Consider the following 24813-nt stretch of genomic DNA (forward strand, 5'->3'; position numbering starts at 1 on the left):
GGTCAAAAAACCACTCTTGAGGTGTCCCACCCAAAACCGACTCAAATGCGGACAAACTCGTTAGACAGATCAAGTATAACACACAACTCGATTTTTAGCGGCCCAATTTCATTTTCACGCCTTCTGCAGCAAATTAATAATTCTGGAGAAATTGAAAAATAGGTAGCGCTGGAGGCTCCAGAATTGCTGGAAATGGCGAAATTTGGATGGGGGGGGGGGGGGTTAATATCAGTTTTAGGACTTATTTTGAACATTTTACTGATCAAGTACGTACTTTTTAAAAAAAAAAACGAAAAATGAACTTGGGCAGCTGAAAATTTGGATTTGGGGGTTTTAGAACATGCTCTTTCCAAAAATCGCGATCCCGTTCAAATCGGAGGCGGATCACACCTCGAGAGGGTCCCTTGTAAAGGTGTAAATAGTACCCGAGATCTGCACAAAAAACTGCCATTGAGCAGAAAAAGAAATCATTCGTGTCCAGTGTACGATTTACGAGGCAATAGTTGATTTATACCTATAGGTAGGTAGGCAGGTATTTGTAAGTAAATTAACATTCGCAATACGAACAAAAAGAAAACCAACTTATATATTTGCAGTATGTACATACACTGTTTACACCATAAATACGAGGAAAACTGGCGTACAGGCGAAAAAGGCGCCGTCAAACCGCAAATATCGATTCTGCTATAGTGTGCTTGTCAAAATACCAAGGTTTTTACGCGTGTCGCGATCACACGCAGTATACGAATATTCTCGTCACCTTTCGTAGCTTCCTCTGTACGTAGTAAGTAGGTACTACCTACAAATTACGAGTACATACAATAACATTGCCAACAAAATATACATATCATCGTTCGCCAGCAGGCACACAGGCAGGAAAAAAAGGAATACAACTTGGAAAATTCCTGCCGAAATAATACATACATAATATAGAAAAAGAAAGACTAGGTCACCGCGTACAATTGAGCGTAAATTTGCGGAATACAGAGTGTATAGCTTAGAGCATTCACCGTAGCTCTAGCGAATAGCGACTAGCGACTAGGTAGGTAGCGGTACGAGTCTATACACTATACAGTGCACACAGTACTACGATAAGTAGGTATGTACATAATAGGTAGGTACACATTACATAGCTCGGTAACGAAAAATCAAACGACCGGAGCGCCCAAGAAAATACATAAGGTAACATACGCTAAATTAAAAATTATATAAAATAGAAAATTAGAAAAAAATACACACGATAAATTACTTGACACGCAAGTACGATAGGTAAATAATAATATTATAGTTTGGTCGACAGGCCAATTGAGTTTAAGCCTAAACAAAACATAGAAACCGCGTCTGTTGTCTCTCAATAACCATAGGCTAAGTTCTAAAGGCTATAGATATAAGTACAGGTAGTCGACTACCGGTCTCGAAGCTGGTAACTAATCACTAATCAGTAATCACATCACACTTGTAAGTCGTAACATCGAAGCTTAAATGGTACGTTACGTTACGTTACGTTAACGGATCTTGACACTGTTTACAATTGGCCATGTCTTCTTGGAATTCTTCAATTTGTAACGTCATTTCGAAAAAGTTGAACTTTTGATGAATTTTTCTCGAGGCTACTTTTAATATGGTGCTGGTATTCACGCCCGGATCTATAAAATCACACGTTAGGTTATATTCGTAGGTAGGTACCTACTTATTAGGTATCAAATGCCATTCAACGAGAAGGGCAGATTCACTCGTATCGCGATTAACTGGTTTGGTTTCATGTAGGTATACTTACGAACAGCTAAATGCGCAGCTAACGCCATCTTGTCCAAGCTTAAAGCCCAAATTCGTAGATTATGAACTTTGACAACACCTTCGATGCCTAGGAACGTGTTGAGCACGTCGCAAAAATCAATACCCTTCGGAATTCCTGCGAATATACGTACTCGTAGATGAGAAATGAAAATAAAGTAAGATACTCGTAACAGAGACGAGACGACGACGTAGAACGCGATCGCGAACGTACACCTACCTTCCATTAGCACGATCATGGTGTCTCGTAAAATTGCGAACGTCGTGAACAGCACAAGTATAGAGAAGCCAAATGTGCAAATAGGATCGACTATTTTCCATTCCGGCTGTGCGCCAAATTCCGATGAAAAAAAAAATTAGGTACAATATAAGTCTATAGCCATAGGTAATCGTTACACTTTCGAGTTTATTTGAAGAGAATAACTACGTACGTAGGTAGCTAGGTACCTACCTTGAAATATATTACGACCGAAGCGAACAGTACGCCAAAACTTTGAATAAAATCGCCAATTACGTGAATGTAGGCTGCTCGCACGTTGATATTTTGCTCGTGACCGTGCCGACTGCTGCCACTGCCACTGTCTCCATCTCCAATTGCCCGCGTGCTCTCGGCATCTTTTGCTCGATTGTGGTCGTCGTGATGGTGGTGATGATGATGGTGCTGATGAAGAGTCAGAGCCATTCTGCGAAAAACGTAAATACCATTAGATAATACATATAAAAAAAGTTGTACGTAAATTTGCGAGAAACGATCGTCGATCGCTCATTCGTTAGCGTAAAAGGTTATACTTCTGGACAATCGACCACAAATGATGCATTACCCATTTGATTTTAAAACTGCCCCAATACCAGGGGAAAATGATCGCATCTGATCATCTCAGGTTTAATCAGATCTAATTGGATTCAGGGAATGTCGGATCCGGCCATTTCCTCGATCCATGTGACTAGATCAAATCAGGAAAGACTTGATTGCATCTAACACTCCGGAAATGAATTCGCCGTCCCCCCGCCCCAAAAAAACCCTAGCCGAAGATTCAAATCGATTGGCGACAAAAAGTTTTTTTCCTCAAAAAAATGTATGAACAAACCCCTTTGGATTTTTTGGATTTTTTTGAATTTCAAAAAAATCGAGCAAAGGGTCATTTTAGACTAAATTCGACAAGCCGAGTCCGAATCTGATGTCCATTTTTTTCGTAGTTGTTTTCTTCAGCGAGAAATTGCGAATATTTCGCCGAATACGAGTCCGATTGCAAAACAAACGTCATTTTTGGATTTAGCATGCTCAAATTAGTCAGAAAACGAGATTAAAAATGCAAGATTTCACAACTTTTTTCAACCTCATTTTGAGTTCAAAAAATGGCAAATTTCCAGTAGAAGGAAGCGTCGTGGCGACAATCTGACGCCGGCGATGAATTCGCCGTCCCAAAAAACCCCCGTAGCCCAATTTTTTGCTAGATTGGCGACAAAAAGTTTTTTTCCTCAAAAAAATGTATGAACGTACCCCTTTGGATTTTTTGGATTTTCTTAAATTTCAAAAAAATCGAGCAAAGGGTCGTTTCAGACTAATTTCGGCAAGGCGAGTCCGAATCTGATGTCCATTTTTTTCGTAGATGTTTCCTTCAGCGAGAAATTGCAAATAGTTCGCCGAATACGAGTCCGATTGCAAAACAAACGTCATTTTTGGATTTAGCGTCCTCGAATTAGTCAAAAAACGTCATTTTTAGTTTAAAAAATGGCAAATTTTCAGTAGAAGGAAGCGTCGTTGGGACAATCTGACACCGGAAATGAATTCGCCGTCCCAAAAAACCCCCCTAGCCAAATTTTCAGCTCGATTGGCGATCAAAAGTTTTTTTGCCCTTTTTGGACTCAAAATGAGATCGAAAAAAGTTGTGAAATCTTGCATTTTTAATCTCGTTTTCTGACTAATTTGAGCATGCTAAATCCAAAAATGACGTTTGTTTTGCAATCGGACTCGTATTCGGTGAAATATTTGCAATTTCTCGCTGAAGAAAACAACTACGAAAAAAATGAACATCAGATTCGGACTCGGCTTGTCGAATTTAGTCTAAAATGACCCTTTGCTCGATTTTTTTGAAATTCAAAAAAATCCAAAAAATCCAAAGGGGTTCGTTCATAGATTTTTTTGAGGAAAAATACTTTTTGTCGCCAATCAATTTGAATAATCGGCTAATTTTTTTGGGGATTTTTTTGATTTTCAAAAAAATGGAAATAAAGGGTCGTTTTTGGCTAATTCGAGGTCGCCGAGTCCGAATCTGGTGTCCATTTGAGTCATGGGTTGCTTATTCAGTGAGAAAGTGCGACTATTTCACAGAATTAGAGTCCAATTATTGTGAAATGAACGTCATTTTCGTGTTCAGCGACCTCAAATTAGTCAGAAAGCTTTATCAAAAACGCAAAATTCTATGATTATTTTGGGCTCATTTGTATGTTTTTTTGTCCAAAAAAATGCGCATTGACACGTCTGCATTTTTTGATTTTGATTTTTTTTCATTTTCAAAAAAATCTAGGTACCTAGTAAAAGTTATTTTTCGTACAATTTGAAGTCGCTGAATCCGAAGCCGGTGTCCAATTTGAGTGTCGGTGGCTGTTTCATCGAAAACAGGTACTGACTAGTGACTACTGACGACTTTTTCACAAAAAATCGCATTTTCTCGAAGCGATAGGCACCTAATTTGAACGTCATTTTCGCACTCAGCAACGTATGATTAGTAAGAAGTTATGCTTTTTACGTTATTTCGCGATCTACGCTACATTTTGTCAAGTCTTACTCGAAAGTGATTTTTTAAATACGACCTTTCAGCGCTTTCACATCTCTCAAATCTTGAAAAAAGTTGAAAAAATCGGGAAAATGTTACGTAGGTAACGATGGCGATTCTAATGTAGAGAAGAAATAGGGATCGGAAGCCTTTTCGAACTTGATGTTTCAGACTGGTGGGAAGCGACATGTTACATGTTAGATCACATGACATTCCAGACGAGTGACGAGTAGGAGTAGGCAAATCGACTGTGATGATCAGTGATCACACTGATCACAATCCACAGTCCACAGCGAATTAGAGATACGAAAATTCGACGGTCTCGCTTACACGATATTAACGCAGACGCCGAAAGCGGAAGTGATCAGCATAGCTTCGGACTCGATCTCAAATTCTTGACTGATGACACGTTCGACGGCGACGTAAAAGAGAACGCCGGTAACTACCCAGATCATGAGTACGGAAGTGAGAGCTCCCAGCACTTCGGCGCGGTACCAACCAAATGGCATACTCCTGGTGGCCGGCCTCGAACCTACCCAAAGTGCGAACAACGATATCATGAAGCTGCCGAAATCGGTTAATAAATGCGCCGCATCCGTAGCGATGGCCAAACTGTGCGATAGTACTCCTCCTGCGGACGAAAGGACGAAATCAAGCTTACGTTAGTTAGATGAATAGGTACCTAGCTACCTACTACCTAATGTCGAGCGATTGGCCAGTTGAAGATTGAGTATCAGTATACCTACTCACCTACAACTTCGGCTATCATGAAAACCAAACACAGTATGCTGGCGATAATCAGTTTTCTTCTCGCTTTGCTGTCCACTTTAGTTTCGCGCGATTGATGGCAGTGGTCTTCGACTGAAACATATACAAGAGTAAATTGATTGTATATATCCTACTACTCCTAATCGTAATTTACTAATTTAGTGCACTTATTATGGAGTACCTATCTTCTATCTAATCTACGGTCTATGCGCTAAAATAGGTACCGAATCATTAGAGTACTATGTAACTAGGTATGTAAATATCGGAAAGGTACCAGCAACCCTAACTTAACTATTACGGAATCATGACTGAGATAAAGCTGTGCAATGCTACGAGTAATTCCACAAGCTGTATTCCATACCTATACAACTTACGAGTGCAGTTACTACCTACTCGTGTATACTTGGACGTGTGACGTGTGACGTGTGAAGAGTAATTTCAATACTACAGACGCTTGTAAAATACATAGGTACTGTACGAGTATAAACTTACGGGCAAAGCTTCTTCTGCAACGTTTCAACGCATCAGCGTCCGTTTGACACCTGCAGGCCGCGGCCGTATTCCGGCCACGTCCAAGAGCGCGCAAATTTCGACGATGATCGCTCATCTTACGGCGGCGCTTGCAGATCGCCAACTCGTCAACTCGCCAACGCCAACCGCAGAATCACCGACGCGAAATGGCGTGAGGCGTACTGCAGCTGCGTCTGCATCGCTGCATTTGCGCCTCGCCTATGTGTATCATACGTCGCAAGTAGCTTCTTTTGTTTATTTATTATACTCGTAATCAACATTCGTACGTATACACATTACACACTGTATATGTTTTACAAATTAGACGACGAATTTTGCGCAATATCGTAAGCGCCAAAGCCAAAGCGCCACGCAATACGACTACGTATTTACATACTCGTACGAGTATGCAACACGCATCGTTGCGTTGGTGGGTAATGGCCTAATGGGTATTGAGCAAGGCACTATTCAGGCCTCAAATCTCAAACGAGTTCACTCGTGCTGAGCTGAGCTGAGCTCAGCAATATGGGCACAAGTACGAGTGGTATCGTGTATTTGTAGTTGTAGTTGTAGTTGTAGTTGTACTTACATAATGTTATGGGAGGCGAAGGCAATACAGTGGAGGAGCCATTGAGCGAATTCGTATCGGACAGCACCCTGGCGCAGCATCCTTCCGGTTTACCGTGTACGCAATAGATTACTCTGTGACCGCCACCTCCTTCGCTTGAAGTAGCCGTCGTCGTTGACATTTCCGAACCGGCGCCGTAAAATGTTGCCGGAGCGAAACTGAAACAAAATAGCCATCTTACGTTAGTTATACTCGTACTCGTACTTGATATACCTACAAGTAGGTACTAGGTACATACATATTTACAGATGCATATAGATTAGGTATCGAAAAGGTAGGCAGAGGTGTTCATCTGCTCAATCACATAGGTACATATACACACGTATAATAATGTCACTCTCTATATTAAATAACAATCGGTAGGTATAAGACAAAAGCTAAAGCGAAGGAACTTATTGAGACGTGAAACGAACTCGCCAACAATGAACAAAATAACGCTACACTACTCCGCAGATCAACGTTGAGACGTTGAGTACCCAGTGCCCAGTGTACTCCAATCATTCGAGATAGCTGGTTTACTTTTACTCGTCACTTTTGTGAAAATCTGACGCCCGGATATGAATTCGCCACGCCGTAAAACCGTTGAGACCAAATTAGTTTTCCTCCAAAAAAAATTACGGGGTCATTCCATGTCAACTCAACCAAAAAAAGGCGATTTTGAAAGCCATGTCTTTCGATTTTGCTCAATTTTTTTTTACAATATATACCCACCCAGTAATTAAGAACTCCACAATTAGTTTGATGCCAGCCCCCTTAGGGGGCGGGTGGGGGGGGGGGCTTCCATTATTTTCACATTGTCTCGAGGAACTCAACTTCAGCAGTCCATTCCTCCAAAACTATGATACGTTGATCAAAACTGATTTCACAGTTCAAAAGGGCATTGCATTCAGAACTTTTTAAGTGTTTTAAAATTTTCAAAAGTTGAAAGTTGAACTTTCAAATAGAAAGTTCAAATTTCAAAATGGCGCTGTAAGTGGGAGCTACTAATCTAAAATTTTGAAAAAATTTCCACAGGTGTATCTTTTGATGCTTTTTCGAAATATTCAAGTTTCGAGATGGGATCTTTTAATGGAAGGGGAGCATTCCCACCCCCAATTTTGGGCGAAACTTTCGAAAGAAAATCTGGGGCATGTGACATATCGAATAGTATGTTTTTGGTAACGCTGAACACGAATATGACGTCAGATTTTTGATAGGACCCATGCACGGCCCCCAGCACCTCCCCAATGGGTGTAATCCCCCCGAAAAATGGTTACATTCGTGTGACACATGAAATAGTATGTATTCGACATCGATGAACACTAATATAGCCATAGTTTTTTTAATAAACCTCACCCATATCCCCCAGAACCACCTCCAATTGGTGAAAGTCTAAAAAAATTGTTGGAGGCCGTGGATGGGTCCAATCAAAAATATCAAAAATCTGACTTCATATTCGTGTTCAGCGTCACCAAAAACATACAATTCGATATGCCACATGCCCCAGATTCTCTTTCGAAAGTTTCGCCCATAATTGGGGTGGGGGGTGCTCCCCCTCCATTAAGAGACCCCATCTCGAAACTTGAATATTTTGAAAAAGCATCAAAAGCTACGTCTATGGAAATTTTTTCCAAATTTTAAATGGTAGCTCCCAATTACAGCGCCATTCTGAAATTTGAACTTTCAACTTTCGAAAATTTCAAAACGCTTAAAAAGTTCTGAACGCAATGCCCTTTCGAACTGCGAAATCAGTTTTGATCAACGTATCATACTTAGTTTTGGAGGAATGGGCTGCTGAAGTTGAGTACCTCGAGACAATGTGTAAATAATGGAAGCCCCCCCCCACCCGCCCCCTTTGGAGGCTGGGACCAAACTAATTGCGGGGTTCTTACTTATACTGGGTGGGTATATAATTATTGTAAAAAAAAATTGAGCGAAATCGAAAGACATGACTCAAAAACGTTGGTTGAGTTGACATGGAATGACCCTTACGTGAACTAATCGCTTCGCATTTTTTCATTTCCAAAAAAATCGAATAACTTTTATCGACTAATTCCAAATCGCCGAGTCCGAATCTGGTGTGTAATTCCGTCCTCAAGAACTGACGTACATCTCAAAAACTACGCGAGAAGGCTCAATTTGAACACCAGATTCCGACTTATAGTGACCTCAAATTAGTCAGAAATCGTCGTGAAAATTTATCTTTCCAAACAAAAATGTCGTAACAATTTCTAGTCAAAAAATATGTAGCAGTTTTAGGCACAAGTTAGGAAACACTCTGGTGAAAAACTGGCACCGAAAATGAACTCCATGTCCCGAAGAACCCCTCAGCCCAAATCTAGCCTCTTTGTATTTTTTTGATTTACAAAAAAATCGAGAAAAAGTTCATTTTCAACTAATTCAAGGTCACTGAGACCGAATCTGGGGTCAACAATTTAGTAAGCAGATGTCTGCTTCTTTACAACTGGTCGATCGAGGCTCAATTTGAACACCAAATTCGGATCGAGTTGACAACTTTTTTTAGCTCATTTTTCGGGCCAAAAATAGGCCCTTCTTAAGATAAGGATGCGCTCTGGTGAAAATCTGATACCAGAAATGAATTCGCCGTCTCTAAAAACCCCCTCTAGTCTAAATTTGAACTCGGTTCGCGAAAAAAAAATATTCAAAAAAACGTACGAAACAAACTAACTTTCCTTCGCATTTTCCAGATCGTTTTGATTTCCAAAAAACATCGAATAGAAGCTCGCGTTATATTATCGACCAGTTTGAGGTCGCCGAGTCCGAATCTGGTGTCCAATTTGGTCTTCGGTACTAGCTTCTTCCTATCCAATCGACTCTTTCTCGCAGTGTAAACAACGAGGCTGAATTTCAACACCAGATTCGCACTGCGCCACCTCAAATTAGTCGAAAAACGACGTGAAAAATGAAAAACCTTTTTTGGGCTCATTTTCGAACCTAATAAAAGTGGTTGATTTTAGGTAGAAGGAATCGCTGTAGTGGAAATCTTACATAGGAAATGAATTCGCCGTCTCGAAAAAACCCTCCTAGCTTAAATTTGGACTCGATTCGAGACAAAAAGTATTTTTGCACAAAAAAAATGCTCGAACTAGGTAACTAACCCCTTCGCATTTTTTGATTTCAAAAAATAATCGAGTAAAAGGCTTTTCTACCGATTCGAGCTGGCCAAATCCGAACGTGATGTCCAATTTGAGCGTCGCTGGTGCCTTCCAAGTACTCGAGTCTTTCTCGGAAACGTTGCAACGAGAGGATGAATTTAGACATCATCTTCATCGTGCCCACTGCCCAGCGACCTCAAATTGGTCAGAAAACGTCGTAAAAATGCGCTCGCTTTTCGAAAACAATTTTTTGGACTCGATTTTTAGAAGTCAACAAACGAGCAATTTGCGGAAGAAGGAAGCGCTGCGGGGTTTACGCTACGATTTCGGGTATACAGGAGGTACTCACAGTAATCTGCTATATTCGTCGCTAAAATCCTCCATCGGCGTCCGTATAACGTCGCCAATAAAAAGCTCGGGGAAAGCTTACTTTAGAGTGGCCGAGAACCGGCGGCGTCGTCGTCGTCGGTAGCGTCGCTTTAGGAAAGGTCGCGAAACGATCTACTGTACGTAAGTATAGGTACCTTATTCTCGCAAATCGCAAATCGCAAATCGTAAATATAAAGCGCGTCCGAATAAAACAAAGACTACAAGACACGTCCTCGCCGGAAAAAAATACGACACTATCGAAATGGAAATCGGACCGGAAACGAGATAAAATACGAGTAACTCGAGCTATTGCCGGCAGCCGGAGGCCGGACGGCTGACACACACGCAAATGACGATTTGGCCGGTGATTTATTCGATCGCACGTGCACTAAACGAGATACAGTATACAAAAAACGACCGAAACGAAACGAATCGAATTGAATCAAATCTGCACCTATCACTTTGGAGGGAAACTCGAATTTGGAATTTGTAAAATGTACCAGGCGCGGCGCAGGTACGAGTACGTACTCGAAACATAAGACTTTTCATCGCTAGTGCTATAAAATGAAATAGATAAAATAGTAGCGCACGTTACTCGCAGATTTCGAGTTGATTATTCAAAAATGTGCTGTGTGCAGCCTGCAACACGTAGGTAATAGTATATGCCACCTCACCTCACCTCACCTCACCACACCCCTTTCCATTTCCCATAGGTATTAGGTACTAAAAATCTGACTAAACGCAAAAAGATTGATAAGTAAGTACAATGAAATTTTGTTCAACTCTCGTCTCTCGTGTTAACTGTGCTATGCTACGCATATACGAACTACGAGAGTAAGTGCTAAATGCTACATATAACTAACCGAATGCGATAGCGATAGTGATGCAGATAGGACCACCGCCGCCGCACCGCGCCGCGCCGGCCGGATACCGATATCATAATATACGACGTACCAGTATAATTGTAATTCATACTTCATACTCGTTCATACGCGTATGGCGTATGGCGTATGTATGTACGAATGTTTCTAATCGCATACGCATTTAACGGGGGTTTTTTGGTACGGGGAATTCATTGCCGGTGTCAGATTGTCGCCACGACGCTTCCTTCTACAGGAAATTTGCCATTTTTTGGACTCAAAATGAGATTGAAAAAAGTTGTGAAATTTTGCATTTTTAATCGCAATTTCTGACTAATTTGAGCACGCTAAATCCAAAAATGACGTTTGTTTTGCGATCGGGCCCGTATTCGGCGAAATATTCGCAATTTCTCGCTGAAAGAAACAACTACGAAAAAAATGGACATCAGATTCGGACTCGGCTTGCTGAAATTAGTCTAAAACGACCCTTTGCTCGATTTTTTTGAAATTCAAAAAAATCCAAAAAATGCAAAGGGGTACGTTCATACATTTTTTTGAGAAAAAAAACTTTTTGTCGCCAATCAAGCTGAAAATCTGGTGAGGAGGGTTTTTTGGGACGGGGAATTCATTGCCGGTATCAGATTGTCGCCATGACGCTTCCTTCTTCTGAAAATTACCCATTTTTTGGACTCAAAATGAGCTAGAAAAAAGTTGTCAAATTTTGCATTTTTAATGACGTTTTCTGACTAATTTGAGGTCGCTGAACACGAAAATGACGTTCATTTCACAATTTCACTCTAATTTTGTGAAATAGTCGCAATTTATCACTAAAGCAGCGTCCCTCGACAAAAATTGACACCGGATTCGGACTCGGCGACCTCGAATTAGTCGAAAACCACCCTTTACTCGATTTTTTTGGAAATCAAAAAAATCAAAAAAAGGAACGGTGAGTTAAATTCTGGTGGCAGATTTTCTCCAAAGCTCTTCCCTCTCGGCTCTACTTACGTACTTGAAACTGCCTTATTTTGAACGCAAAAATGAACCAGAATACGATGTCAAATTTCAAATTTTTGATGTCGTCTTCTGACTAATTAAAGGTCGTCGCTGAATTCGAATCCGGTGTTCAATTTGAGCCTTGTTGCGATTTTTTTTGTTGAAAAAGCGACCCAATCGGATATTTTGGGATTTCGAAATAATTTTTCAAATAAAAACGAGCTCTAAAGAATTTAGCTAAGATGCTCATTTATCACAAATTCGGGTCTTTAAACGCGATTATAATTCAAAAATTTGAAGGGAACGCGAGTTTTCTAAATAATAACCGGATTTTAAATTCTTTTTTCACCAATTTGTACCATTTTGGGATTCGATCAACTGTAATACCCGTGGCGGATCCTTCGTTTTCCATTTGGGAAACTCGGCAACTGAAAACATTTTCGAAAGTTACTCTATACGGGTCTCCTATCTTTCGTATGAAACCGAGTAAAATTGTAGACTGCAGCGGTGATCGAGAGGTTTCCTCGTTAGCCATGATTATGAAGAAGCGCAAAACGAAACAGGTTTGATTGATGTTGTTCAATGATCAATTTAGATGGCTATACCTATACCTAATTTGAATTTTGATAACACCGAGGAGAATAATTTACATGACGTATCGGTAAATGTTTCCAAATCTGCCCTCGAGTGTAAGTAGGTAAGGTAGAGGTACATACCTACATAGGTAGATATAAAACTTGAAAAATAAAAACTAAAATAAAAACCAATCATTAACCAGAAATTAATAATTTCCGAAGGAATGAGAATGAAGAATGAATACCTACTGTTGACTAACGTTTGGAGGCAACGAGGCAACGAGAATCAAACATTGCCTAATTAATCAACAAAAACTCGAATCAATTTCCATTGACGAAAATAAGCAACGAATCAAACAAATCAGTCTTCCCCCTGGCGCCTCAATATGCTCATCGCAATTCGCAATTGATTCAATTATCTTCAACCTCCTGCTCCTGCTTTCCCCCTTTCCCCCTGTCCCAACCTTACCTTGTCTGGATGAGAAAAGCTCAACTTTCGTGCTATGAGTAGTCGTCCATCATGTTACGAGTAGGTTAGGTAGTAGGTACATACGAGTATACAATACATATGTATAGGTATGTACATGCAAACATTTGGGAGAAATCGAGTGACGAAGACGAAGACGATATGTAAATTATGTAGAAGCGTAGAATCTGCGACTTTACGTAAACAAGAAAACAAACGCGACAAGTTGATTAGCTTAATGTCGCGTCGCGTCGTCCCGCGTCCCCTCTGCCCCCAAAGTCATAAACAGCCACAAATCACGCGTGCATGTGAGCATATAAAATACAGTACGTGTAGTATTCCGGCGTTGGCTGATTACATTACAAATTACAATAAGAAACGAGTAGGTCTAGGTATACCAGGGTATAGCCTTGTTGCAGCTTTACTCCGAGTCCGAAAGAGTAGTGTGCTTACTACATACTTATACCTACTCTCCGCATTGTAAGGGAGACGGGAGTAATAATTTATTACGTACTGTACTCGTGTTGGTATTGGTATTGGTCGTTGGTCGTAGGTCGTCATCGACGCCGCCGTCGTGGTAATATTCCACCATCCACACCGCAATCCGCATCGTGGCCGTGTGCACTGGGCAGCCACGAAGACGCGGTCAGACGTGGCGCTGGCGCGGGTGGGGGTGCGGGCGGGGTCGAGGCAGACTTTGTTTTTACACACGGCACTTAATTACTCGACTCCAGCTACCTGTTACCGCCTTACGGTGCACGGTGCACACTGCACACTTGTTTGCCCTAGGTAGTGGATCTGGGTACTTTGTACACTGGCAGTTGGCACACGTATCGGTACGATCGTACATACGTATTTCAAGTTCATAATCTCGTACTAATATAGGTAATTACCATTACCAATATGCGAGTGTGAGTAATGTACCTAATAGCTAATTAGAAAAATACCCGTAGGTATGTAATTGTACCCATTATACATCTGGTATATATATATCTACTCTACTCTATCTACAGTTGTAGGAGTGCATCGTATGTGCACTTTGATGACACTGGCGCTAGTGCTCAAGAATCAAGATCACCGGACACAGAAACCGGAACCCGGAACCCGGAACCGGCAAAAGCTAAACAGGTTCCTGAACCTAGACTATATACCTACTGCAGGTAAACCTTAACTATAGGTAGGTATACGCGCATATTTTAGAGTAGCGAAACGATCGTAGATACCTACTCGTATTTAAAATGGTTTAAGCGAGTGTAGAGTGTAGGTAATGATGTGTGCACAACTTTGTACTACGCTACGTAGCTCTTATCAAAGTTGAAAATTTTACTGTGAGATTTGAACTCGAAATTGGCAGCTAAAATTTCAGTGGGGGTAGTACTTGGTTCAAGGGCTACCACTGAGATCGCTTTCCCTTCAAATCCCCGAGGGACACTATAGGTAGATATTACTCGTAGTTTGCATACACATAATACTTATAAATACCTAAAGGGTATTGGTAGACACGACACGCCGCGCCGCGCCAATCGCCATGCCAATTGCAATTGCCATATTTGCAACACATTGGACGCGTGATCTTGACGCTCACGTGTCGTGAATATCACGCTCGAGGAAAAGAGACATTTTCGAAGCGATTGCTGACAGCTGTGACTGTGACTACCTACTTCACCTTGACCTGGTGCTTCGGTTGCAACGAACGCCGACATTGTCAACTCTCTCGTCTGTCGACTGTCGTATATTGTGTCGTACGATTATCAAACAGATATCTGACTGACCCACGACGCGATGAGAAACTGAAAAATCATCGATAAAAGAAACTACCGTTTCAACTTCTGGTTCGAGATGACCGCAAATACTTGTCACTTCTCGTAATAATTCAAAACCCCAAAATGCACATCTATAGAGCTCCTCCCTCCGCAGATGTTATGCCAAATTCTAGCCACCCGAGTCAATTTGCAGCGGCTTCAAAAACTGTTGAAAAAATGCACGAAAATCAACTTTTTTTGCAGCTAAAAAAATGGCAGAGAGGGTCGAGGGGTTAAAACCATCACTGCTATAGACACGCTAGATCGGATTGAAAAAAAACACGTGGGGTAATTTTGACCCAATTCAATCGAAACCATTCATTTCGAGTTGAAAGTCACTCGTCGGAAAAGATTTCAATTCCGAAGGTACCTATTCCTGGAGGAGAGATATGATTCGTCAAAGTGAGGACGTGTTCGAAAAAAAAACTTGTTTTTCACTCGCTTCGGGAAAAACGTATATTTTTGTGCGAGAAAAAATTTACGAGTAAAGCGAGAAAAAACGGATTTAGAGCAATTTAATATTAACGAACGCCAACTTCTTGACCATTATTGCAACTTTCAAAAAGTCGAAAAAAATACCCGAAAACTTTGAACACTTATTCGGATTTTTGAAATTGGCAATGACCTAAAAGTGGCGACCACTGTATTCCAAACTCTTTCGCCAGTTTCAGAATTGATATCTTTCGATGTTTTGGCCCAATTAGACAATGCGAAACACGAATTTAGTCTAAAATAAGCGATTTGCAAATTTTAACAACTCAGTAACAGCCTAAAAGATGGTCTTGAATTTTGATAAATACCCTAGGTCGATGCAAAATCTCAAATACCTACAGTTTTTTGGAACTGGTCCCTTCTTTCCAAAACAGATTGGCATTCAAAGTGGGTAGTTGGGTACCTACTAGAGCGAAAAAAACGACAATTTTTTCGAAAATGCTCCGCTTTACTGACCCATAGGTATCTCTCTTCTATAATGATCACTTCCGGAGCTTAAATTTTTTCTGTTACTTTAAACTCTCAAAATAAAGGTCTCCGCTGAATGAGAACTACTCTAATGCGCGTACGTACAATGTACATGGAGGAGGAAGGGGTGGTTCCTATATTTTATGGGCTAGAAAAACGAAAGAAAAATCCCTCGAAATTTATTTTTTTTGGATTTTTGACCCCGACCTTCCGATTAAAATTCCAGAAATATTACGGCTCGAGGTCGACATTTTTGGCAAAAAAATAAAGCCCGCATAGTTTTTTAATTTCGGAGCAAAAGCAGTTCAAAATTTTATTTTGGATCAGAAAACGTGCAAAAATTTTTAAAAAAAATGCAATTATTGCTTCGGCCTCCACTTTCTCTGTACGAGTGCATCACAAAGATTTTAAAATTTTTGGTCAACATGGTGAAGAATACGAATTTTTTGCATAAAAAACGCGGTTTTCCAGTTGTGGAGAAGGGAAGAGGGTTGGATTTTTCAACATTTTTTTGGTCCTCCATAGAGATAGCCATCAGCGAATATTTTCAAAATCTGAGCCTCGGTCCGATGTTTATTTATTCCGTAGGTACCTACATTATTAGGTTAGATTAGGTTAGGTTAGGTTAGGTTAAGTACATATTATTTGTATAGGTATTTACGGAGAGTTTAAGTACACTTACAGGCAGGATGCGTTGTCAACGGGCTTGTTATCAGAGGTGAAATGACTGGATGGGATCAACGTCATATTAGCATTAGTATTACGTAAGGGTATGCAATGCACTATGCAGGAGGCGTTCGCCTACATTTAGGTAACCTACTACCCGTTGTTATTGTTGTCGTCTGAATCGGTAAACTGAAGATGACCGTTGCGGCGTTGCGTAATTGATTAAGTAAAAAGCGAAAACACGCGTAAAGTGGATCCGACCACACTGTTTGGGTTAAACAACGATTAAGGAGGCAATGATCTTTGCGGCGCCGGCGTTGGGCACATCATTCACCGTTACCGTAGGTATTCATTCGACGATAAAAGCGGTAGGTAGAGGTACACGTATTAGGTACCTATGTCACAGATCACACCGGATCGGTCAAGTGGACGCATTTGCTGGTATGCTGGTATGCTGGTATTGGAACCGGTACCGAATCTACCACAATTCTATCATATCACCGCAAAATACTTGTACGACTGCAGGAGTACTCACGAATATATGCACTCGCGACTCGCGTTCGCGTTCCAAGAATCAGAGTCAATTCGACAAAAGCGACAAAGCGACACTACACTAAGGTGTCGTTAAAAACGCGTAAAATACTTATTAATAAATTGTTAAGGGGAACCGGCACTCGGCAGATGGAGGACACAGGTGTTTCGCGAGCGACCACGAGCACGAGTACGAGTACGAGCACCGCTCTGTGTCGCGATTGTGCACGAACCACAAGGTAAGCGTGATCTGATCGCTAAAGTCGCGGTCGCGGTCGCGGTCGTCATCTACGAGGACAATAATGTATTCGTTTACCATGCAGATAATGATAATATGCTTAATGTTTTCAATTTGTGTATTCGAAAACTCAATCAACGAGAAATAGGAAAAAACCAGCTTTACGCAAAGTACGCACACTGACGATGACGCTGACGCTGACGACGGTTGACTCGGGATTACACTGAGGCGGCTATGGCCGGATCACTACCGGTAGCGACCACGGTGCTCGATTCAATACTCGCTGTCGCTATACTTAGTACTACTTAAGCAGTACCTCTACCGTCTACCTATACCTACTACCTACCTATACGTTAAGAAGAAGGTAACCACCAAGTTCACGTAAAATACCGGTAGGTACTTATAATCTTACCTTGAAGCGCGAGCGGTGCGATGCGATGCGACGACGACGACGACGACGACGCCGGCGTTGCTCCAAAGATTTTCCTACAATTACGAGTACTCGTACCCGTACGAATTATGCGCATGAACTTACATACTCGGGTAAATACGAGTATGCGAAAATTGAAGTAGCTCAGAGTCGCATTACTTCAACTCGAAACTTGAAAGTTCCTATATCAATTCATAAACTTCACGTGAGGTGCCGGATGAGAGTATAACATGTAACACGAAATGTCACGTCATATTCGCGTTCAGGGGCTTCGTTTCGCATGTAAAAGATATAGTCCGGCATATGACAATAGGAGTAATTGCACCCCCCCCCCCGCCGATCCTCCGGGACAACTTTTTTCTTGAAGGGGACATCCTCAGGAACATTTTAAAGCAAACTTGCCAAAAAAAAAGTTGGCCTTACTTACAAAATGGCGGCTATTTTGATTGACAGGTCAGCCGAAATCGCAGATTTTGCGTTTTAACATAGGACTTGCGCGAAATTTTTCAAACCTTACAATGGTAGATCGAAGGATCATGCAAAAATTTATCACCTGTCAAAATTTCAAGTGCTAAAGTGCGTTTTTCGATTTTTGGTGAATTTTTGAAAATCTCATTTAGGCCAAAAATTAGGGAAAAAATCAAAATTTTACCAAATTGACCAAGAAAACTGAAATTTGGGATGTACCCTATTTTCGACATGCCAAATCGATTGGAAACGGTTTCAACCCGTTTTGAGCAGTTCTGGAGCCTCCAGCAGATTTTTGAAACTCGAAATCCCCACAAAATTCCATCAAATTAGAGTTGTAAAGCTAAAATTTATTCTAAAAGCTAATTTCAATACGTTACGAAGTACTGCAGGTGAATTTCAAGTCGTTTTGGATCCTCCAGCGACTTTTTGAAAATTCCTGAAGCCTCTAGCAGATTTTTGAAACGTGAAATTTCCCCAAAATATCATTAAACTAAGATGGAGAGTCGAAATTCATTCTGCAAACTAATTTCAATACGCTACGAAGTTGGCTGCTGATGAATTTAAAGTCGTTTTGGAGCCTCCAGCAACTTTTTGAAAGGTTGTATGACGTTTTTTTTGGAAAATGAAAATTTCCTAAAAGTAGCTGGAAGCTTAAAAACCATTTGAAACCACTATGTAGTCTGCGAAGTAAATTTCAGCTTGCCATACTCCATTTGATAAATTAATGTTGGGGAAATTTAAAGTTTCAAAAATCTACTGGAGGCTCCAGTAATTTTCAAAAAAGTCGCTGGATGCCCTAAAATGACTTGAACCCACCTGAAATCGCCTTCAGAAGTTGTTAAAATTGGAGTGTAGAGTAAATTTCAGATTTCCATCTCCATTTGATGAAATTTTGTAAAAATTTAAAGTTTCAAAAATCTGCTGGAGGCTCTAGTAATTTTCAAAAAAAGTCGCTGGAGGCCCTTTTATTACTTGTGCCCACCTGAAGTCGTCTTCAGAGGGTGTTAAAATTGGAGTGTAGAGTAAATTTCAGATTTCCATCTCCATTTGATAAAATTTTGTGAAAATTTAAAGTTTCAAAAATCTGCTGGAGGCTTTAGGAATTTTCAAAAAGTCGCTGCAGGATCCAAAACGACTTGAAATTCACCTGCAGTACTTCGTAGCGTATTGAAATTAGCTTTTAGAATAAATTTTAGCTTTACAACTCTAATTTGATGGAATTTTGTGGGAATTTCGAGTTTCAAAAATCTGCTGGAGGCTCCAGAACTGCTCAAAACGGGTTGAAACCGTTTTCAATCGATTTGGCATGTCGAAAATAGGGTATATCCCAAATTTCAGCTTTCTTGGTCAATTTGGTAAAATTTTGATTTTTTCCCTCATTTTTGGCCTAAATTCGATTTTCAAAAATTCACCTAAAATCGAAAAACGCACTTTAGCACTTGAAATTTTGACAGGTGATAAATTTTTGCATGATCTTTCGATCTACCTTTGTAAAGTTTGAAAAAGTTCGTGCAAGTCCTATGTTAAAACGCAAAATCTGCGATTTCGGCTGACCTGTCAATCAAAATGGCCACCATTTTGTAAGTAAGGCCAACTTTTTTTTTGGCAAGTTTGCTTTAAAATGTTCCTGAGGATGTCCCCTTTAAGAAAAAAGTTGTCCCGGAGGATGCGCGGGGGGGGGGGGTGCAATTACTCTTATTGTCATATGCCGGACTAAATTCAAGTTGGTAAAATTTTGATTTTCTCTCATTTTTGACTTTTTGATTTAATTTTTCGTTAAAATCGCCAAAAATCGAAAAATATGTATAAGTAGTTTAGCTCGTAAAATTGTAGCTGGTGGTCCGGTTTTAAAAACCTCTTTACAGTTAGGTAAATATTTCCACCCAGGAGAAACTGATTGAATCCGATCATATCCGGATCCGGACATTACCAAATGATTCCAATTTGACCAGAAGAGATCTGATCAGACTTTGTCAGATCAACGTTTTGCTCAGATTAGATCTGTTTATACTTTTCTTGGGAAAATGCTCGGATGCGGGACATTTCCAGGATTTAATTTCACCCAATTAATTCGTGTAGACTTGTTCGAGAGGAAATGATAGGATTTGATCTGATCTGAACTAATTAAATCCGATCCGAATACGTATCTAATTGGATGCGAGGAATGTCTGCATCTGGTCAGGTCAGAACAGATCTAATCCGATCGAAACGTTGATTCTACGAGTGTATCTGGTCTGTTTACATTTGGTCAGGTCAGATTAGATCCGAGGAATGTTCGAATCTAATCAGACCTGATCGGTCATATTCTTCTGCGGAGGTTTCACTCTCCTAACAATTCAGTATTTTCAAGAAAACAGCAAACTTTGTGTAAAAAAAGTACCTACGTTACCCGAAATATCCTAAAAAAATATTACCTATTTCTTTGGTTTCAGTTTTCAAAGTACCTTTTCAATTCAACGAGTCTTCAAATTATAAGATTGGAATGGTGATTGGAATGGTTCATCTAGCAATTTTAGAAAATTACCTCGAATTTTGAACGAAACCTCTTCAGAGATTCCCAAAAGGTACATACATATGTATTTATATTCACCGCAATAATCAGAAATCCTACGTAGGTAACTAGGTATCTATATTACAATTTTTTTGGAATTAAAATTCACTTCTGAAAGTTTTATTTTTTTAAAATGCTGATAAGTGCACGAAAGAGTGGAGAATTGTACCTACATATTATTCACTTAGTGCTCGCGAGCACCCGAAAACATATTGGAAATCGATGCTCGATGACCAACGTCCGCCTAATGTGTATGCAGTAGGCAAACAATACTACACTTTGTCATTCGTACGATATAAGCAGACTACGAGTAGTAGGTACGAGTAAATTAATGTTGACAGGATGTCAGCTGTACTCGAATGTATTTAACGCAGGCACTGAACGTTTACGTACCTACCTATTACGTAAACACATAAGTACCTAGACCTACGTATTTATGTTTTTGTGACTATGTAGCATGTATGTACATAGTACATACATGCTACATACCGATACCGCATTCGGCATACCTAAACCTATTTTCTATTTAGTTGCCGAGACATCGGAGTAAACATTTTACGATATACCAGACCCAGAGTGCGGTAAAGTCTGAATTTTGCTATTACAAGTTCCCACCTCCTCTCCTCTCCGCCGCTACAACCGACGAACTAAAGCCTTGACGAGTAAATTCTTAATTGCGAATGCGATTGCGAAGCAGTAAAGTAGGTACCTCTAGCTACTGATGTGTCGTATCTATTCATCTACGAGTATACGTACATATAAATACTCGTATCAATCGTATCTATCTATATCTCTATATCTACCTACTTATCTGTTGAGCTGTTTACGAATATCATTTCAATTTGATACCTACTTACTGCGTGATTACAGAAAAATTAAATAGTACCGTATAATATATACGTATTTACGCGGAAACCGACGCACATTCCTAATCTCTTACGAGTTTCTTCCTACATAACTACTCGTGAAAAACTGTAGGTTATGTCTGAAATTTGCAGTATGGATTGGGATAGGGATTCTCACCTGAAGCCTTTACTTTCATGGCTTGTGCTCCCAGGCTGCGTCAGCGCCTCCGCCTCCGCCTATCAATGGTCGCTATCATGAAGCTATACCTCTTAATACGCGGATAATACAAGTACTACGAGTAAATACGGTACTGTGGTTAGCAAAAAGCTTTTCTACACTTACCAAGAACGATTGGACGAGTTGAGGGTGATTTGGCTGTCGCTGTCGCGGTTGATGGTAATGACATCGACGCCGACGCCGACGGTAGCAGCGGTGCCACCGATGACCGAACTTTCCGTTTCATGCGCCGCAAACAGTGGACGTTGATCGTGATCGTGATCGTCATTTTGTTGATGGTCATTATGAAGAAGCGGCTGTCGTTCAACTCGTATTTCACTCGCGCAGTAGCCCGAGTCGGTGCCAGCGTCAGAAGTCGAAGACGAGGTAGGATAGTCGAGGTGGCCATCATCGTCGATAGTTGTACTGATTCTGGATACGCTGCCGTTGGCGCTGTCGAGTCTGCAATACGATGATCGCGATCGTGATCGCGACGAAGACATCGTTCGTTGGTAATCGAGCTTCAACTTTTCTATCGCTAACCGGTTAATTGCAAAGATGAAACAAAACAAGCCGCTAATGTTGGTTCGCGATCGCGATCACACCGTGCACCGCACCGTATCAATTAATACATATGTGATGTGCGATAAGCGCCACAATCTCGAAACCCACGAGTACGAGTATGAGTACGGTATGGTAGTCGTATAATCTCGCTATGCGCAACAAAATACACATGTAAAAGTGACAATAACTGTATACTCGTACTTAGTTCGGCCGTTGGTCGTCGCGTCTGTTGACCAGATGTCAGATGTGATAAGAAAATTGGATACGGTTTATCCAACCTTTGAACGTTTACCTAATGATAATAACGATGATGATGATGATGATGATGTTGGTGACGAGTTGGAGTTGTCGTGCACATTTCGATGCGACCTGCGAGGCTGCGATTATCGCTGTGCTTCATCTGCTATGTGTAGGTACCACAAGTAGGTAACAGCAGTCAACAGGATGATGATAGCTGGTTTGAAATACTCACGCGAAATACGCGCAGCTCAATGGCCTATACCAGTCAACCACCCTTTGGCCATTTGGCTACATTGGAGACGCCAGCGCCACGCGAGATGCGACACCTCAACCCTCACACACGCGAATACGAGTACATCCGCATCGTGATCGGCTCAACACCGTCGTAGGCAAAGACCAAAAGACGCGACGGCGACGCGCGGACGCGATGATGACGTGCTCGATTTCTAAGCAATACATGTGTAATGGCAATGGCGATCTAATCTACGAGTATGTAACCTATTTCACGCGTGTACGATTCCCGAACGTCCTATATGTATACTGTAGTGTAGTGCTCAGGTTTCCTACTCTTGTCATTCAAGTCACAAGTTGAGTTGGTATTACCTATACGAGTAGGAACTACCAACTACCAAGAATAAATTCGTACAGTGTACCTGCAGCTAGTCAGCTGAGCTGAAACTACGAGTACTACTAGGTACCTACAGCTGGGCACTGGCAAATTCAAGGTTCAAGTATACGAGTACGAGTACAGGTTCAGGTACTGGTACGATCGACGATCGACGATCGACAAGCGCCAAGCGCCAGCCCAGAAGCGTCGCGTCGCACCGCACCTCACTACATCACCATAATGAAACTGAAATGAAATAAACCACGTGCCACGTATATGCAGTAGGTACACATACTCGTGCATAGACATATGTGGGGTACCCGTACCCACTACCCAGTACTTACCGTAAACACGTATGTACCTAAACAGTATAGAGGTATGTAGTAATACATAATGCATCAACATCACGTGTGTTCGGTGTTTCTACATGCGCATGAGCTTCACTCTGACCTGCTCTACTCGTGTATGTGTTGGTGTTGTCAATATTCAAGTAAGTCTACGAGCGTACGTGACCGTCGACACAGGCTGAATGTATGTATTTTCCGAAAATTTACGGTTGCCACGGTTGCCGAGACCAAATTCGAGGTCAAATTTGGAGATCCGCCAGCGACCGCATCATCAAAGGCTCAAATTGGAGATTTATGGACGTCACTTTCGTGCTCTGCAACATCGAATTAGTCAGAAAACGTCATTTAAAACGCAAAATGTTCACAAATTTTGCGACTATTTCTCCGATTACGAGTCCGATCGCAAAACAAACGTCATTTTTGGATTCAGCGTGCTCAAATTAGTCAGAAAACGTCATTAAAAATGAAAAACTTGACAAATTTTTTCCAGCTCATTTTGAGTTCAAAAAATGGTCAATTTTCAGAAAAAGGCAGCGTCGTGGCGACAATCTGACGCCGGAAATGAATTCTCCGTCCCAAGAAACCCCACGAACCAAATTTTCAGCTCGATTGGCGACGAAAAGTTTTTTTGCACAAAAAAATGCAATTTTTTGGATTTTCAAAAAAATCGAGTAAAGGGTCGTTTTCGACTAATTCGAGGTCGCCGAGTCCGAATTTGGTGTCCATTTGAGTCGTGGGTCCCTGCTTCAGTGAGATGATAAGACTATTTTACATACTGCGAGTCCGATTGCAAAATGAACATCAGATTCGAATTCAGCGACCTTGAATTAGCAAGAAAACGTTATAAAAATACAAAATTTCACAACTTTTGTTCAGGCTCATTTTTGAGTCCAAAACGGATCGTTTTTGAGTGAAGAGTGCGCTCTGATAAAAATTAGACACCGAAAATGGATTCGCCGTCCCCACCCCCCCTCCCCAGCTCAAATTTTTACTCAATTTTATACGAACAAAGTTTTGCCTAAAAAATGTATGAAGGAACTAACTTCTTTGCACCTTTTTGATTTCCATAAAAAATGAGTAAAACATCGTTTTCGACTTATTCGAGGTTGCCAAATCCGAACCTGGTGTCTAAATTAGGTGCTGGTCTCTTCTTCCTGGAGAACTGATGTCTATTTGGCCACCAGATTCGAGTTCAGCGATCTCAAATTATCATGAAAATGTGTGTCAAGTCTCCTCTCCGAGGAAACTTGTAAATTATGGATATGATTTTTGGTCGAGTTAACTTAAAGCTCGATCAAACCTGGTCATCCGGACCAGGCCTTCAGTCTGACGCCTGGCTCAAAATTTTCTGATCAGATCTAGTCTGGTCTGACTCTGATCTTCCGGACCAAGTTTTCAGTTCATATTGACTTAATCTGTATGGCTTTCAAAGGTCGTCTGTCTGTCCATCCTTCTAAGGTCATTGACCCGTCTGTCTGACTTCTCAATGTCATCTGTCTGCCTCTTCGC

The 24813-nt window shown here is 41.0% G+C and overlaps 1 protein-coding gene across 3 annotated transcripts; it reads right to left on the reverse strand.

The window, feature by feature from the left end:
* Window positions 1–560: 560 nt before the first annotated feature.
* LOC135848974 (proton-coupled zinc antiporter SLC30A2-like) lies at window positions 561–23037 on the reverse strand. 3 transcript variants are annotated; one of them, XM_065369084.1, is made up of 8 exons: window positions 21673–23037; window positions 6439–6635; window positions 5322–5432; window positions 4902–5202; window positions 2246–2477; window positions 2015–2120; window positions 1778–1912; window positions 561–1646 (listed from the first exon to the last, which is right to left on the reverse strand). In XM_065369084.1, the coding sequence occupies exons 1-8, from the start codon at window positions 22047–22049 to the stop codon at window positions 1501–1503; spliced, it is 1605 nt and encodes a 534-aa protein (XP_065225156.1). In that variant the 5' UTR covers window positions 22050–23037; the 3' UTR covers window positions 561–1500. The 3 variants fall into 3 exon arrangements, with proteins under 3 accessions (XP_065225156.1, XP_065225157.1, XP_065225158.1); XM_065369085.1 differs by lacking the exon at window positions 21673–23037 and adding an exon at window positions 16280–17005; XM_065369086.1 differs by lacking the exon at window positions 21673–23037 and adding an exon at window positions 9922–10577.
* Between the last annotated feature and the right edge of the window lie 1776 nt (window positions 23038–24813).

The sequence above is a fragment of the Planococcus citri genome, chromosome 5 (assembly GCF_950023065.1).
Source record: "Planococcus citri chromosome 5, ihPlaCitr1.1, whole genome shotgun sequence".
In the NCBI taxonomy this organism is placed as follows: Eukaryota; Metazoa; Arthropoda; class Insecta; order Hemiptera; family Pseudococcidae; genus Planococcus; species Planococcus citri.

Coding starts and splice junctions, on each gene's coding strand:
- LOC135848974 (XM_065369084.1), bottom strand. CDS start 22,049: ATGTCTTCGTCGCGATCACGATCGCGATCATCGTATTGCAGACTCGAC. Junction 2,478..4,901: donor GGCGTCTGCGTTAATATCGT/GTAAGCGAGACC, acceptor CGTTTTTCGCAG/AATGGCTCTGACTCTTCATC. Junction 1,647..1,777: donor AGCTGCGCATTTAGCTGTTC/GTAAGTATACCT, acceptor GTGATTTTATAG/ATCCGGGCGTGAATACCAGC.